The sequence below is a fragment of the Monopterus albus genome, unplaced genomic scaffold (genome assembly GCF_001952655.1).
Source record: "Monopterus albus unplaced genomic scaffold, M_albus_1.0 scaffold254.1, whole genome shotgun sequence".
NCBI classification, from domain to species: domain Eukaryota; kingdom Metazoa; phylum Chordata; class Actinopteri; order Synbranchiformes; family Synbranchidae; genus Monopterus; species Monopterus albus.
The window spans coordinates 503,898-518,056 of record NW_018128134.1 but is presented as its reverse complement, the minus strand read 5'-3'; the positions used below and the strand labels follow the sequence as shown (position 1 = coordinate 518,056).

At 39.1% G+C, this 14,159-nt stretch overlaps 1 protein-coding gene across 1 annotated transcript in view; it reads right to left on the bottom strand.

The window, feature by feature from the left end:
* asic4a (acid-sensing (proton-gated) ion channel family member 4a) overlaps window positions 1-14,159 on the bottom strand; it is a 77,995-nt gene that overhangs the window by 5,448 nt on the left and 58,388 nt on the right. Inside the window, exons 2-9 of the mRNA XM_020621182.1 lie at window positions 10,226-10,370; window positions 9,712-9,839; window positions 9,439-9,592; window positions 6,082-6,135; window positions 3,623-3,776; window positions 920-1,011; window positions 667-746; window positions 28-138 (exon numbers count right to left, since the gene is read on the bottom strand). Of these exons, the coding sequence (XP_020476838.1) occupies window positions 28-138; window positions 667-746; window positions 920-1,011; window positions 3,623-3,776; window positions 6,082-6,135; window positions 9,439-9,592; window positions 9,712-9,839; window positions 10,226-10,370 (918 nt within the window). The remainder of the gene's footprint in view (window positions 1-27; window positions 139-666; window positions 747-919; window positions 1,012-3,622; window positions 3,777-6,081; window positions 6,136-9,438; window positions 9,593-9,711; window positions 9,840-10,225; window positions 10,371-14,159) is intronic.

Here is a 14,159-nt window from a genome sequence, read left to right as displayed (position 1 = left end):
TTTGTTATGGTACAGTATGTGCCCTACCTTTGCTTTCATTTCCTCTAGGCCCACGGTTGCAACAGTGCTGGTCTGCTGCTTGGCCTTGCTCTCCTCTTTCTGCGGCCTCAGCAGACGCTGTAGCCGATGCTTGATCATCTGGTTTCACACAAAGCACAGCAGCAGGGAGGGTGAGCAGAGATGAGGGAGGGAGACAAGAGACACAGCAGAGACATTAGAGTTCCTCTCTCCGGTTGTGCTTTATTCATGCATGTTTGGCAGTCTGCAGGTAGCTGCCTAGAGGGCTTAGAGAGAATACAGCTGAGGTGGGAGATCATTTCATGATCAGCGTCAGTGGCATGTCCTAAGCACAGACCTGAGCGGATATTAGATTCTCTAGCCTGGAAATCAAATAAAACTCACATGCAGTATAAATGATGACATTTGCACCACCAGTCCTTAGATTTTCTGATGATTATGGGTGGAAAGAACATTGATACGTACAAACCTGCAGTGACATTCACTGTTGGCTAAAACTAAAAACACTGATGAAACACTGTTTTGTAGATACTGATTGTTGATCTTTCTGAAATCCAGCATGATGCTGGGTGTTAATTATTACTACTGTAGCTACGACTGATTTCATATTGTTATGGGTTAATGTGTGTGGGCTGGCACAGGCACTACCTCATAGATATAATCCAGTATTTCTAAGACTGTCAGGATGCTGGCTCCAATGAATAAGCCCATCTGTCCGCCAATGTCACCTGAAAAGTAGAGAGTACTTAAGGAGGAGCACAATGGACACAATGTCAGAGCTGTACTTGTCTGCTGCTAATGGCAATGAAAAGTAAGTGCTCTTTCTCGAACATCTTTCACTCTGCACCAGCAAGACTAGTTGATATTCAGAAAACAGAGAAAAATGTGGCAGAAAACTCACCTAATAAACCTGCAACGTCGTAGGCTTTCTTTTGCTCAATTGTTTCATAGTTCAGCGCTTCAAAGAAGATATCTAGGACCAAAAAGTTGTCTCTGGAAAAACAAGAGCGTGAATGGCATAGCAAACAAAGCAGAACACATTTGGTCTATTTTTTTCCACAACAAATCTAATATCATTTAACAAAATACCTTACCAACTCACTTTAAGCTACATAATGGGACTGTCAGGCTTGAAACAGATCTAATGAACAATTGTGAGCTAATGAGGTGTTTCAGGTTTTAACGGAGATGAGCAGAATGAGCACTGACAGCATGCTCAGTCACCATCATCTCTCTGATCTCTTTGGATTTAGAAAGTCTGCTAATATTAAGTGCTGTGAGGCGTTATGAGCTCTTTGGTTTAGGCGTGTTTTTATTCTGCCATGTCCCTGATGATTAGGCACTGAGAGGAATCACAGTATAAGCAGGCTGCATTATAATTACAATATTAGCAAACATTTTGTCAAACAGGATTCGAAGTTAAAGCCCCGCTAGTGGTAGAAGCTGCGATATTCATGACAGATTACAATAGGCTGGGCAGAAAAACAATATAAATATATAACATACAACAAAATAATCTAAACACAACTTAGCTAGCTTTGTCTAGAGCTTTTAGCTGCAGTTCATGATCTTTCTCAGTAGATTATTTATACTAATTACACTGAGTAGATGGCTGCTCAGTGAGTTAGTTGCACTTAAAGATTATTATGTTAAGTATTTCAAAAGTAAAGACTAAACTTATATGCTAAACATTTCAGCGATTGTGTTTTGCTCAGAGTCTTTGTAGCAGCTTGTCGTGAGGGTGGTGCTACATGAACTGCCGTGCAGATTCTTAAATAGAGACAACTTTATCCACAAATCTGTCTGGTAATTTATATTATGAAATATTGTGTTGGCAAAATTGACATTTTGTGTATAGAGTGTGTAGAAGTGTTTATCCTCTGGGGATCGTTTTTCTATTCTGTTAATTTCATGACAATCTATTTACAAGATTTTATTTTTATTTTAACTCTTTATGTAGATTTTTTTCTATGATAGTGGCACTAGAAAGGTCACAGGGTCACTTAAAACAATATGATTTATCCTGTGGTGGTCATAAATATCAAAGCCAAACTTATGGGAAAAGGTCATTACTTTGGGAACATATTTTTCAGGGATAAATTCTGGTCATAAGGACAATAACATCCCATACTGGGAACATCTCATTTCATTCATGTTTTGCATCGTTTTCCCCACTGAATATGTATGGAGAGATGCAAGAAAAAGATTTGAGGAGAGAGGAAATGAGGAGATACTGTATGTTTTCTGAGAAATCAGACATGTTTTCCTCTGAGCGGTCGTCTAAAGCAACGTCTGCTTCTGATAACGGAGGCTCAGCTGGCTTTGTTCTGCAAACTTGCATTATTCTGTATCTAGACTGTGTTCACATCAGTCAAGTGACAGTGTGCGAATCTTCTTCACTGCATATAAACCATCTCTAATGGCAGCAGTGCATTCTGTAAACTGAATCATTTACATTTATTGATATTCTGTTTGTAAATTCATTATGTTCTGTTTCATAGAAATGATTTAATCCCTCTAAATGTTTTTGACAAAGGGTGAATTATGTAAACGTATCACATGAAACTATATTTCTACCCACTGTATGAGGATTTTCATCTCAAATGTAACTGACAGGAAAAGATGATACACAATTTATTGCTGAAGGACATCAGACTCTCCTCCTCTCCCTGACTATGTTCTTATTCAAGATAAAGGTCAAAAGAGAAATGCAGTAAAAGTACTGGGGAATTTTTTCTGAATAAACAAAGTACTTCATGTTCTCTTGTTAATCCTTGTCAAACCTCCAGTTAACACCCACTGCAGTTAAGATCCACTACTTTAACAAGTTAGAAAATAAAAACTTTAACTAGTTGTGTTATTTGCTGTGAAAATCTTGTGATGTAATATCACATCAGTCTGATCAAGTGCAGTCTCCAATCACTGACAGATTTCTAATCTGCTGTGCCGGACCATTAAAAGAGTTTGATGAAGGATGGTCCTGTGTATCCTTGCAGCAGAAATAAGAACTTATGGAAGGCCATCAAGATGGGGGACTGAAAGACTTGTGGGCTGATCAAATAAGGGAACTCGCATGTCCCTGTACTTTAATGGAGTTAACTGTAGTTGTCAAGATGCTTCATTTTTGTTCAGTGAAGTGTCAGACAGACAGACCGAAAGGCTGGGAAGAATGCCAGCACTAGTAGCTGGTGTTGATTCGTCAGAAATGATCTAAATAACAGGTATAAATCAATTCTGGCTTCACTAATATCAGGGCAAAACAGACAAACAAAGAAACAAAACAACCAGAATCTTTCGAATCTTATAACATAGTATAAACGATACAATAACATCTTATAACAACATAATAAATATTTACTATTATATGAGTAAATAAAAAAAAAATGCATTTATGTAATGGTGCCTGACATCACCGTCCTATTGCCAGACAAAACAGAAATTACGGCTTGTATGAAAATAAAATTGTTCTTTATATATATGTATATACAGTATATTTATGACCGTCTGTTTGTGATCCCAGATGGAGGTTATACTTAATAGTCCTATTCACTGAGCACCACATTATTGCTCATAAGTGAGAGTAGTTGAAGGTTCTCTGGCGTACCTGATGTAGTCCTCTGTCTTGTCATATTTCCTGGAGAGATAGCGAGCAGAGCCCTTGCTGGGGATTTTGACCATTGAGAGCTCTTTACCATAGCGGGTGAGATTACAGGGTGTCTCACATGGACAGGTGTCCCCACTGTTCTTCTGTAGCTGTGCTGTAACACAATAGGAAGGTGGTTTAACAGATATTGACTGTTGAGTTGATTTCACTGCTGATTTGTTGGTATACTACAGAGAATCTAGAGGAGGAAATGATCTCCACCTGCAACAAAGCAAAAAGAACAGAGCGTGTACTATAAGAATAGGAGTGTTTTAAATTCATTATATATTATAATCTTATAGAGTTGTTATAGCAAATTTGTTACCAAGTGGTTGTCCATTTAGACATCCAGCACATACAGAACAGCACTGACATTCACCAGGAATTGTGTTCCAGACCACCTCGCCAATGTAAGTTCAGTATTTACTTTCTTCTGGCTCCCCTTTGGCCTCCACCAAGTCTTGAGAAAAGCATCTGGTTGTGCAGTTGCTAAATATTCCAATTAGTTTACCCGCAAACCTTTGTGTGCAGTTTGGTGCTGGGCAGATGGAATATATAGTGGATTCATTAACTGTTGAAAACAGATGCCTGACACAAATGGAAAAAAAATAACGAGGCCACAAATGCTAAAATGTAGAGCTCAGGTGAACTGCAGAGTCGGGAAATAATTATGGACAACTCTTTTCCCATTACACATAATCATTTGATCCGTGGTTAAGGTAAAACACTGATGGGTGCAGCTTTAATATAGTTCATACCCTCACCACAGAAATAATGTTTCAGACTGGCTGGCAGATGTTCGCGAAAAGGGAACAATCAGGACACTTCAAATACACATGAAGTCAGTAGTTCAACCACCTGTTTAAATCAGTGCACAAGGTATATTTGACTACAGGTAACCATAGCAACAGTACTTAAGGAACATATTACTCTACCTGTTAACATTTATGACAATGGCAATATAAACACAACTGTCCTTCCTTTAATAAGTAGCCATGGTGAGCAAAAGAAAGAGAAAGACAGAGAGCAACCAGCTGCTATAGCTGACTAGATAAAATAGTTTGGATTCAGGTTTTCTGAAGGTTAAAATGTATGTGTGTGTATGCAATAAGAACGAGCAGCTAGCCAACACTGTGTGGCAGCATTCAGCATCTATAATTTTCTGGGCATGAAGGTAATATCATAAAATTATATTACCTTCATGCCCAGTAAATTAGTAGCTGAAGTTTCTCCCAGTTGTGCAGGTGATGCTGATGCATAAATTCATTACTGCTATTTAAAAAAGACTTAAGACTTTAAAAGATAATGAAAAAAAAGCCATCAAAATGTCAGATCATGTCAGGCTTTAAAGATTTCTCTGCCACATTAGAAACAGATCACATTGTATTAAAAAACAATAACATCCTGAATATATTAACAAAAAGATGTGTTGTGGAATTGCTATATTATTTAATAGACAACAATTGTAGTGGTAATTCAGTTAGGTTACAGCATTTGCTCAGAAAATAAATGAAGTGCACTAAGTGTTACTGAGGGCACTAGAAATGGTACCTGGCCTTACACCCAATTAACACACAGGTTTGAATTTCTCACAGAATAAGAAATACAAAACAGCACTATGTACACAGAAGAGTAAATTGCTTTTTCCAATCTCTCTTTTCAAATTTAAAATGCATTCAGTCCAAACAAAAACAGGCAGAGGGAGCACTGGAAGCAGTAATTATATTTTGGTGATTTATATGTTTTACAACTCTAACAATTAGGTTATTAGTATGCAGGGGCACAGTGGCATATATTCTTTGTCTGATGTAGGAACAAAACCTTTACAATATAAATATATAAATTATGTTTTAATTTATTACCTTTCATGAAGGGTGAATTTCTTCAGACTATTAGATTCAGGAATATGACCCACATGAATATGACCCATTCATGCAAGATATATCTAAGATTTCATTCAGCTCTATTTTTAAATTGGGCTTAGATTCAGTGAAGAGAGACATAATTAAATTTCTGCCTTATTTGGTTGAGAAATGATAATTGTAGTTATACGTCTACCATGCCCATAAAAAAGGTCTTTTTGTAGTGCAGCCGTAATGCCTTTGAAACCAAGACACCTTTGTTCAGTCATGATGTCTGCTAGAGGAGAGGGAGGTCGGCGTCACCACTGAGGGTGGGGGGATGCAGCAGTGGAGCGTTGGTTAAATATTAACAGTTCAACAATAGAGGCACCACAGCCATCAAGCTCAAAAGCGACTAAATCACAATGAGGAAAAGTCATTTTAAAATATCCAGTCTACCTCCAGGTATTTGTATTACAGGAAAAAAAAATCCTTATCATATTTACTGATTGCGTTTCCATTTCCCTTTGGGGGAATTTATTGTAATGAGAAAAGAAATGAAGGAAGATTGTTTCTTACCAAGTGCTTTGTCAACACAGTTGATTTTACTGGGCGGGCAGATATCTGCAGCTCCTGGAGAGGAGAACAGAAAATGAGTTTGATCAATCAGAAACAAAATGATCAGTGACCCGTGTCTGCTGCAATGAGGAACCGTGGCTGTGAACAACACTGCGCAGCTTATCATTCATCATCAAATGAAAGCAGACACAGAGAGGATGACTTCCATCCATAGGACCTGGGCCATCTTGGACGCCTGTCCTTGATTGCACTGAGAAATGGAGCATGCTGGCTCCACTCATATTTAGAAAGTCTTTAAAAACCAATCAATGAGTCACTTCCTCGCAGACAAACATATTGCCCCGGCCATTAATGACAGGTATTCATCAGCAGAACAATTAACTGGCAGAATTGTGTTTGTTTGTGAAATGTTGATTTGGTTAATGTTTTGTGGAAGTCTCCATCCCTGTTGCTAATAAATATTAATTAATATGCAGTGAACAAATGTCTGATGATCTTTGCAGTTCTGAATTTGTTTAATATAATGGTCTGATTATGCATTTTTAGGGTAGAATTAAGCAGCAGCAAATAAATCAGATTTAAACATGACAGACTGAACAACAAACACAAAGAAGAGAAGAAATCATCAGGTGTTTTTGCCTGTAAGATAGTTCAAGCTGCAGAAGCTGCTTTCCACACATCAGAAACAAAAACAACCTAATAGCAAAGAATCCAGCCTCACAGTTCAGGAGTGTGCAAAAACATAAAATGCTTTTGGTGTATATTTTGGTGCAACCCACCACCAAATATTATCACATGTCCCTTGACATGGGGCCGAAATCAAATTATTTTTGTGATTTCTCAGCTAACAAGCATGCACATAGAGTATAGATATAATAACAACTACATGAAACGCTAAATAAAACAGAAAAACTACAAGACCCCGACTGTGAACAAATGTGGGATTATGTAAGCACATGCTGTGGACAATTTGCTAGCATGTTAGGCAGATGCTAAACATTTGCTGGATTATGTACATGATACAAGAAAGAAAGCGATCACACATTTGTCTTAACAAATAACAATAAATAAATCTGAGCAACGCAAACCTGTGACAGCTAACTAACACTGCTGCTGTGGCTGCAGAGGACTGCTGGAGGAAGAACAGATACTGTATATGGTGTAGGCACAGATCCTCTACTGTTTAACTGATACAGCTCTGTGTTGTGATACTGAGGCTGTAAAAAGGTTTTCACTTTTAAGGTTGGCCTCATGCTTTCTTGGCAAACTTCTGAACGAGTTTAAATAAATTTTATTTACTACTGACCTATTATCACATCTGATATAATAAATATCTGATGTAATACATCATCATGGAAAGGAAAGTGGGCCTGCTGCCTTCTGAACACAGCTGCTCTGTGAACAGTCCTTAATATATATTGATTCTAAAGTTTCCCTTTCCTATTACTTACTTGTCTCATTCATTTGAAAAATAGTTGTAATAAAGACTATTTATGAAAGAGGTGCATTTCCTCCAGACAGCTGATTGGTGAGACAAATAACCTTCTATAGAAATAATATCCTGGTGAGCTGGTTTTAAAGCTCAGGATAAGTAAAGTGAAAGCAATGAAATGTTTCAGTTAGCAGTCATCTTTGCTACTTGAGCTCACAGGTTACTGTAACACAGTCACAGTCTTGTGGTGAGGTAGGCACTGCCACTGCACTGCAGAGTACACAAGCTGATTAGAAGTGTGCCTACTTCACAGCCTGTCAAGATCAAATGATTAACACTGACTTCTCTCTACAGATCAGAACACCACCTTGTTGACGGCCTTTTCAGCCTGCAAATGGAAGTTTGAAATGTGTGAGTTATATGTAAATGTGTAATCTGGGAACCACATTATTTATGCTTTATAGCCTGATACACACTTTTTCTTTTTTGGTCAAAATTCCATAATGGATCAGTTCAGCAGTGCAGGGTTAAAATTCTGACAATGCTAAGTAAAGCTGCAAATACCGTATAAGGGGCACTACTTAGGTATGGAAGGAGAAAAATGCATACAGTCTAATTTTCCTGTCTTAGATGCCTTGAACATACCTAACTGTTAGACACGATCAATCAAACAGCTTGGATTTAGTGAATCAGCTCTTTGACTTCATGCTCTCTGGCCACACACAAGCCCAAAACACAGATTCTCCTCTACAACCCAAGCTGAACAAAGAAACTGTGTAACATACATACGTTTGTGCCATGTCTTCCAAGTCCTGTATTGGCATTGTATAGTAGTCAGATTCTTGCATGACCATACCACTGCTCAGTCACCAGAATTCAACCGTATGTTTACCTCTGATGTATCTGGGGTTTGTTACTGCTAGTCTGGTTTTTTATGTTATTAGATAAATGCAGTATAGTGTACTAAGTAATCTTCTGCATTTATTTCAGTCTGTATTTGAGTGATCTCCCAGTCTGATTTACTGATAACAAATATTATTATCACCAATTGCTTGCATTAAACAGGGCCTCTTTCTTTTTTCGTTTCCATTCTTCTTAAAGATTAAAAACGATAAAACTTTATATTTGATTCTTGAAACAAACACAGACTATGGTTTTGTGCCACATGAAAATTTATTTTAAGTTAGTTGTTAGTTCCTGGTAATATATTATTGTGTTAGGATAAAGACAAAAGCAGTCCTCACTGATACATGCAAACCTTCAGTAGTAGCTTAAACATGAGAACAAACAGGACCAATTATAACAATTAATCATAATAATTAATGAACGCCACGGGAGCACAACAGAGCAGTTCCCAAGCAGATGGAAATGGATGAGCAAAAGGATCTAAAACTCACAGAGCCATCTGATCTATCACTGGCCAGAGAGCTGTCAGCTCTGTTGAAGAGCCTCCCACTCCAGATATCAAGCACTAAAGGTCAGGCATGTGGCCGCCCAAATTATATCTGTGCTGTAATTTTTCAAGTGGGTCAGAAGTAATGACTTGTTTTGCTCAACAGGTTATTGTTATTATGCAAATACTGGGTTGGCTGGTGCTTTTTTTCCTGTTTTGCTGGACCAAATGATTTTAAAAACAGGGGGATACTTATAATTTCACAATGTTTATTTCCCAAAATCTTTATGTGTAACCCATTCCATGACCTCAAACTTGCCACAAAACATGAAAAACGATCTGTGTTCATCTGTCATAAGTTCCAGCCACATGTACTCTACATTAAGTTATTGTGGCTCACAGTTCTTTCATTTTCACTAACTGATGTTACAGTATTAATGAATTTAAGAGCATGAATTACTAACTTGAGTGCATTTGTGATCTATGGGCACAAATACATCTCTTTTAGGAGCAAGGTAGGAGGTGATCTTACCAGGCATGTGCACCATCCTGCAGCTGCACACTCGCAGGACCTCGTTGGTCTCACAGAGCAAGCGACAGGCACTGATGCTGTATGTATCATATCCTGGGAACTTCTCTTTGCTGGTGGAGCGGCAGTTTCCCCAGGGCTGGGGCAGGTAGGTCAGCTAAACACATAGTGATTTATTAGACCTCAGTCTGAGCCACTAGTGGTGAATGCTTTCAGGGAGAACAGTCTGCTGTGGGGGTGAACCAGGGACTCTGTGCAATGATGAAGAAGACCTACCCTCTGCTCCTGACATGAAACAAAGGTCTGGAAGCCCGGAGAGACACCAAAGCCCAGCTGGTGGATGTAGGGAGGCTCGTCCTGACTGTGGATCTGAACTCGGATGCCGGCCTCCAGGGACGTCTCATCTTCAGGATGAAACGGAGAACAAGCACAGAGTATAGCAAAGGAATTTACAAGGGAATACCAGAGCATTTCAGATGGCTGCCTCATCTGACAGCTTGGACTCAGTTTGACACTTAATGCAAAGTATATTTCAGTTATGTTTAAAAAATAAGTCAGGTATATGGCAACTATAATGCAAGCACAAATCAGAGGCGATGCATTTTGCTCAGGAATTTCCTTTTTAAAAATCTCTATTTCAAGGTGCAGGAATGAAACTGAAAAATGCATGATTTACAGTACATAACCCAGAGAAATGGATGCAGGTTATTTTTGATTTAAACCCCAGCAGAGGGATCTCATGGTGTAGCACATGATAGGATTACACTGTACAAATAGTTCTGAGGCTTACTTGTCTCTCTCCAGATGGGCAGATACTCATCCTGCTGGATATCCAACATGATCTCCAGCCCGTTTCCCATTCCCCCCTGCTTTGTTTTCCTCGATGTGGTCTTGTTGCCATTAAAAGTGTAGCATTTCCCATATCTGGTGTAAACCTGGAAGAGAGCAGATTCATATCATGAACATCACCGTAAACACGACAAAGTCCACATGCCGGATGTGACGAGCTCACACTACTGATGCACCGAAATAAACGCCCAGTTATGGAGCAAAAGATAAACAAACTGACAACCTAGAAGTTACTGGATATAACCCACAAACCGCTGAATACAGTCTGCTGGCTCAGTTCCTCATCGACTTTGATAAGCTATATTTGAATGAATTCCCAATGCCCACCGCACAAACACTGCACAATGCTGCTCAACAGTTTTACCATCCCACTGAAATATCAAATGGCATAAGAGATTCTTTAATCTTCCTTCAAAAGAAAACAAAAGACAATAAGAAAGAGGCAGCTTTAAATGAGCTATCACATCACCACCTATCAGAGGAGCTGTCTCTGTGGGGGACACATTATCTCTTTGTTTATACCTCTCATCAAAACTGCTGCACTGCAGAAAATATCCATCTTTCAAGTCATTTATCTATTATCTCCTTTGAGTTTTAAAGGCACAATGTGTGATCCGCATGCAAACACAAGAACATTGTAGTTCCACAACCAGAAATAAAAACACAGGATGGGAACCCTAACTCCCAAACTGACTGTGTCTTTTAATGTAATAGACAGACTAACAATAGCAAACAATAAAACTAAACAGGCTATTTGACCATTTCCGATCCTGATTAAGGTTTGATTCATTCAATAATAAGTTGTGGAAAATACACAGTACATTATTGAGTGGCAAATGTGCTGCTATTATTATTAGACTAAACGGTGTAAAGGCAGTGTGACAACGGAAAGCTTGATAGTCACAGCAACAGTAACTACAGGAGGTGAGGTTTAGTGAACGGTTCTTTTTATGAGGGACAATAAAACCTGAACTTGTGGGTTGCACTCTGGAAATAAGAAACACCCGTGCAAAGTCCCTCTGAGATTTCCAACACTGCTAATAACTACACATCCAGCTGTAGAACAGTCTTTTAAAAATGAATTGTTGATTCACTCTGCTGAAATTGTGAAGGTATCAACTTCCAACAGTCAGTGCTGTAGCGGTCAACGATTTGTCCTAGAATATGGAAAGAAATCCTGAGGAGCACACCTCATTTTTTTCACAAAGATCAGTGAAACAAATGCTGAATGGGAGGCTGCATTGGGTTACTGAAGTTAACGAAACTGAGGCTAGCCCAGACGTGGTGTTATAACTTTGTACAGCGAGTTAAATAATATCTTAACTGGGCCAAAGATAAAAAAAAATAAGAAAAAGAAAATGCTCTTGAAACAGATGCCATTACTTTAATATTTGTGTGACCTGCCATGCTTCAAGATTCAGGTGTTTTGTGTGTATGCTAAAGCAAGTTAGACTACAAAAGAAAATGTTTTAGTTGGTTTTTGTTTTGGGAATGAAATGTTGATGAATTTAAGCAGCATTGGAGTTATGAGCCCTTCTGCTGATCCTGAGAATGCAGCAAATGACACACAATTATAATCCACTCCTTTCACAGTGGAAAAACAAGCACAAGTAATCTATTGGATTCATTTTGTCCAAACATCAAATAAAAGAGGGCAATAATAAAAGTATTAAAGCCAAGGAAGTTATAAGGCAGGGAGGTCAACAGACCAGGCGCTGGAGAAATGACAGTGAAATAATAATTGAGTTGAATAGGCGGCAGACATACTGTATGTATCATTATAGAGAGACTGAGACTGTCCCAGCATTCTCCAAAGCACTGACGTCTCTGTTCTGACTTTGATATGCGCTTGATCCACCTAATGAGCACTGTGATGTCTAAATAAGGAACACTGGTGGAACAACACAAGCACTCATTTACAGACCACAGGGTGTATTCACATCTGAGATGGTTGAACAACAAATCAAAGCCACAGTTGTGAGGTTCAGTCAAGTAATTCCCCTGGAACAGTTGGCAATTTCACAATGTCCACAACAGTCATTAGACCAAGAAATGAGCCCTGTTTACAAAAGCTGCTGTTTAGACGGACAATTGTGTTTTATGCCATAATAGACCCCGGGGCCTTTGATCTCAGTGTGTGTGTGTGTGTGTGCGTGCGTGTGTTTTAATGCATTACAAATGGTAGCCTTGAAAGCGAGTCTAAGCTGAGGACTCACAGAAATGGTTGACACACAATTACAGATCTCAGATTTTGGTGTGATACAAATTGTCACCATGAAGGCATGGTGACAATTTGTTCAGTTAGTACCACAGGCTGTATATAAAGATGGACGATGTGACGCCACAAATCGATCGTCCCCTGGTGACTGGTTGCAGTATAGGTCATATATCCTGACCCCTGAGTGTTAGTACTGTAGATGGGATATGAACCAAACTAAAAATTCAAAGTACAAATCAAACAAAATAAGGAAAATAAGGAAGAAAATAAGGAGAAAATGGGAGGTGGCTGAGTGGTGTCAGGGGCCTGGAGAAGGGTCTTCAAGTATTCAAAAGTACAAATCAAACAAGTTGTTCCCAGAAGTGATTTCTGTCATTTTTAGTAAATATTATCACGCTGAGTTGTGTATAAGTCATCATTTTTCTAATGTTTATTTTTATGACATAAAAAGGGGTGTGTTTTGAATGATATGGCAGCTTTGACTGCCTTTGGCTGCCCCCATAGGCAGTGATATTTTCCCATCACTTTTGCATAATGGCACTCCATGGGTACTGATCATCATTTTGCATTTTTTTGAGTTGCAGAATCTTTCCCGAAAATAAGGAGAAAATGGGAGGTGGCCGAGTGGTGTCAGGGGCCTGGAGAAGGGTCTTCAAGTATTCAAGTGTGACTTTTGACTGACATGTGCTATTAGGTTGAAATGGTTTAATCTCTATTTCGCCGACATGGAGCAGTTGAGGAGGTAAGCTGCACTTATCACTGATCCTCCCCTCCCTGTTCATTGACACTCTTAAGCCTCAGCAGGCAAACTTTATCTGATGGAGCAGTTAACAGAGGCAGAAGAGGATTTCACTTTAGAAATGCTCAAAACGCCCCGACCAAGTGCATGGGTTCCGTTCTTAAACTTTGGCTCTGGAGGACGCCGGTGTATTCACAAATGATGTCCCCGGAGAGTACAGGGAAGTTTTCCCATCATCTCACCCAGGAAATGGTTGTTGGCAGAGCTTCCACTCATTTATTTCTCAGCTTCTGAACCCCCCTACTCCTTTGTTTCTGCATCTGCAACGTGATTGATGAAGCATTTTTCTCTTGCTACATCTTGCACCAAATATAGCGAACATAACAGGAGTGACTTGGGCAACTCCCAAGTGGGGATTTGGCACTGCTGCTGACAAGCTGAAACAGAGCAGCAGAACAGCAGATATAAACCAAATGAAAAGAGGTACTGTGCTCCGCAAAGTATCTGACGCAAGAGCTAATTAATGTGACACTTAATGCAACATTGTTTGCTTTGTTTTGATTCTGAGGTCTAAGACAGTATTATTCTGTTTGACTTTTAGATGGTAAAGGAAACATTGTGCTCCAGTTCATTCAGCTCAGAGAGCAGATGCTTTCATAAGTCTCAAACTCTCTAATTTATTACACTTAATATTTCAGACCTTTCAGAATTTCACAATTTTGCAATCACAGCAATTAACACAAATTCAACCAGTCCCCGTGAATTCTGTGTGACCTTGCAATTTTATCCAAACACCACAACTTTTCTGCAAATTTGACAGATCATCGTAGTTTCCTATGAGTTTCATCCATTACAGCAGTGGTCCCCAACCTTTTTATCACTGCGGACCGGTCAACGCTTGACAATTTTACTGCGGCC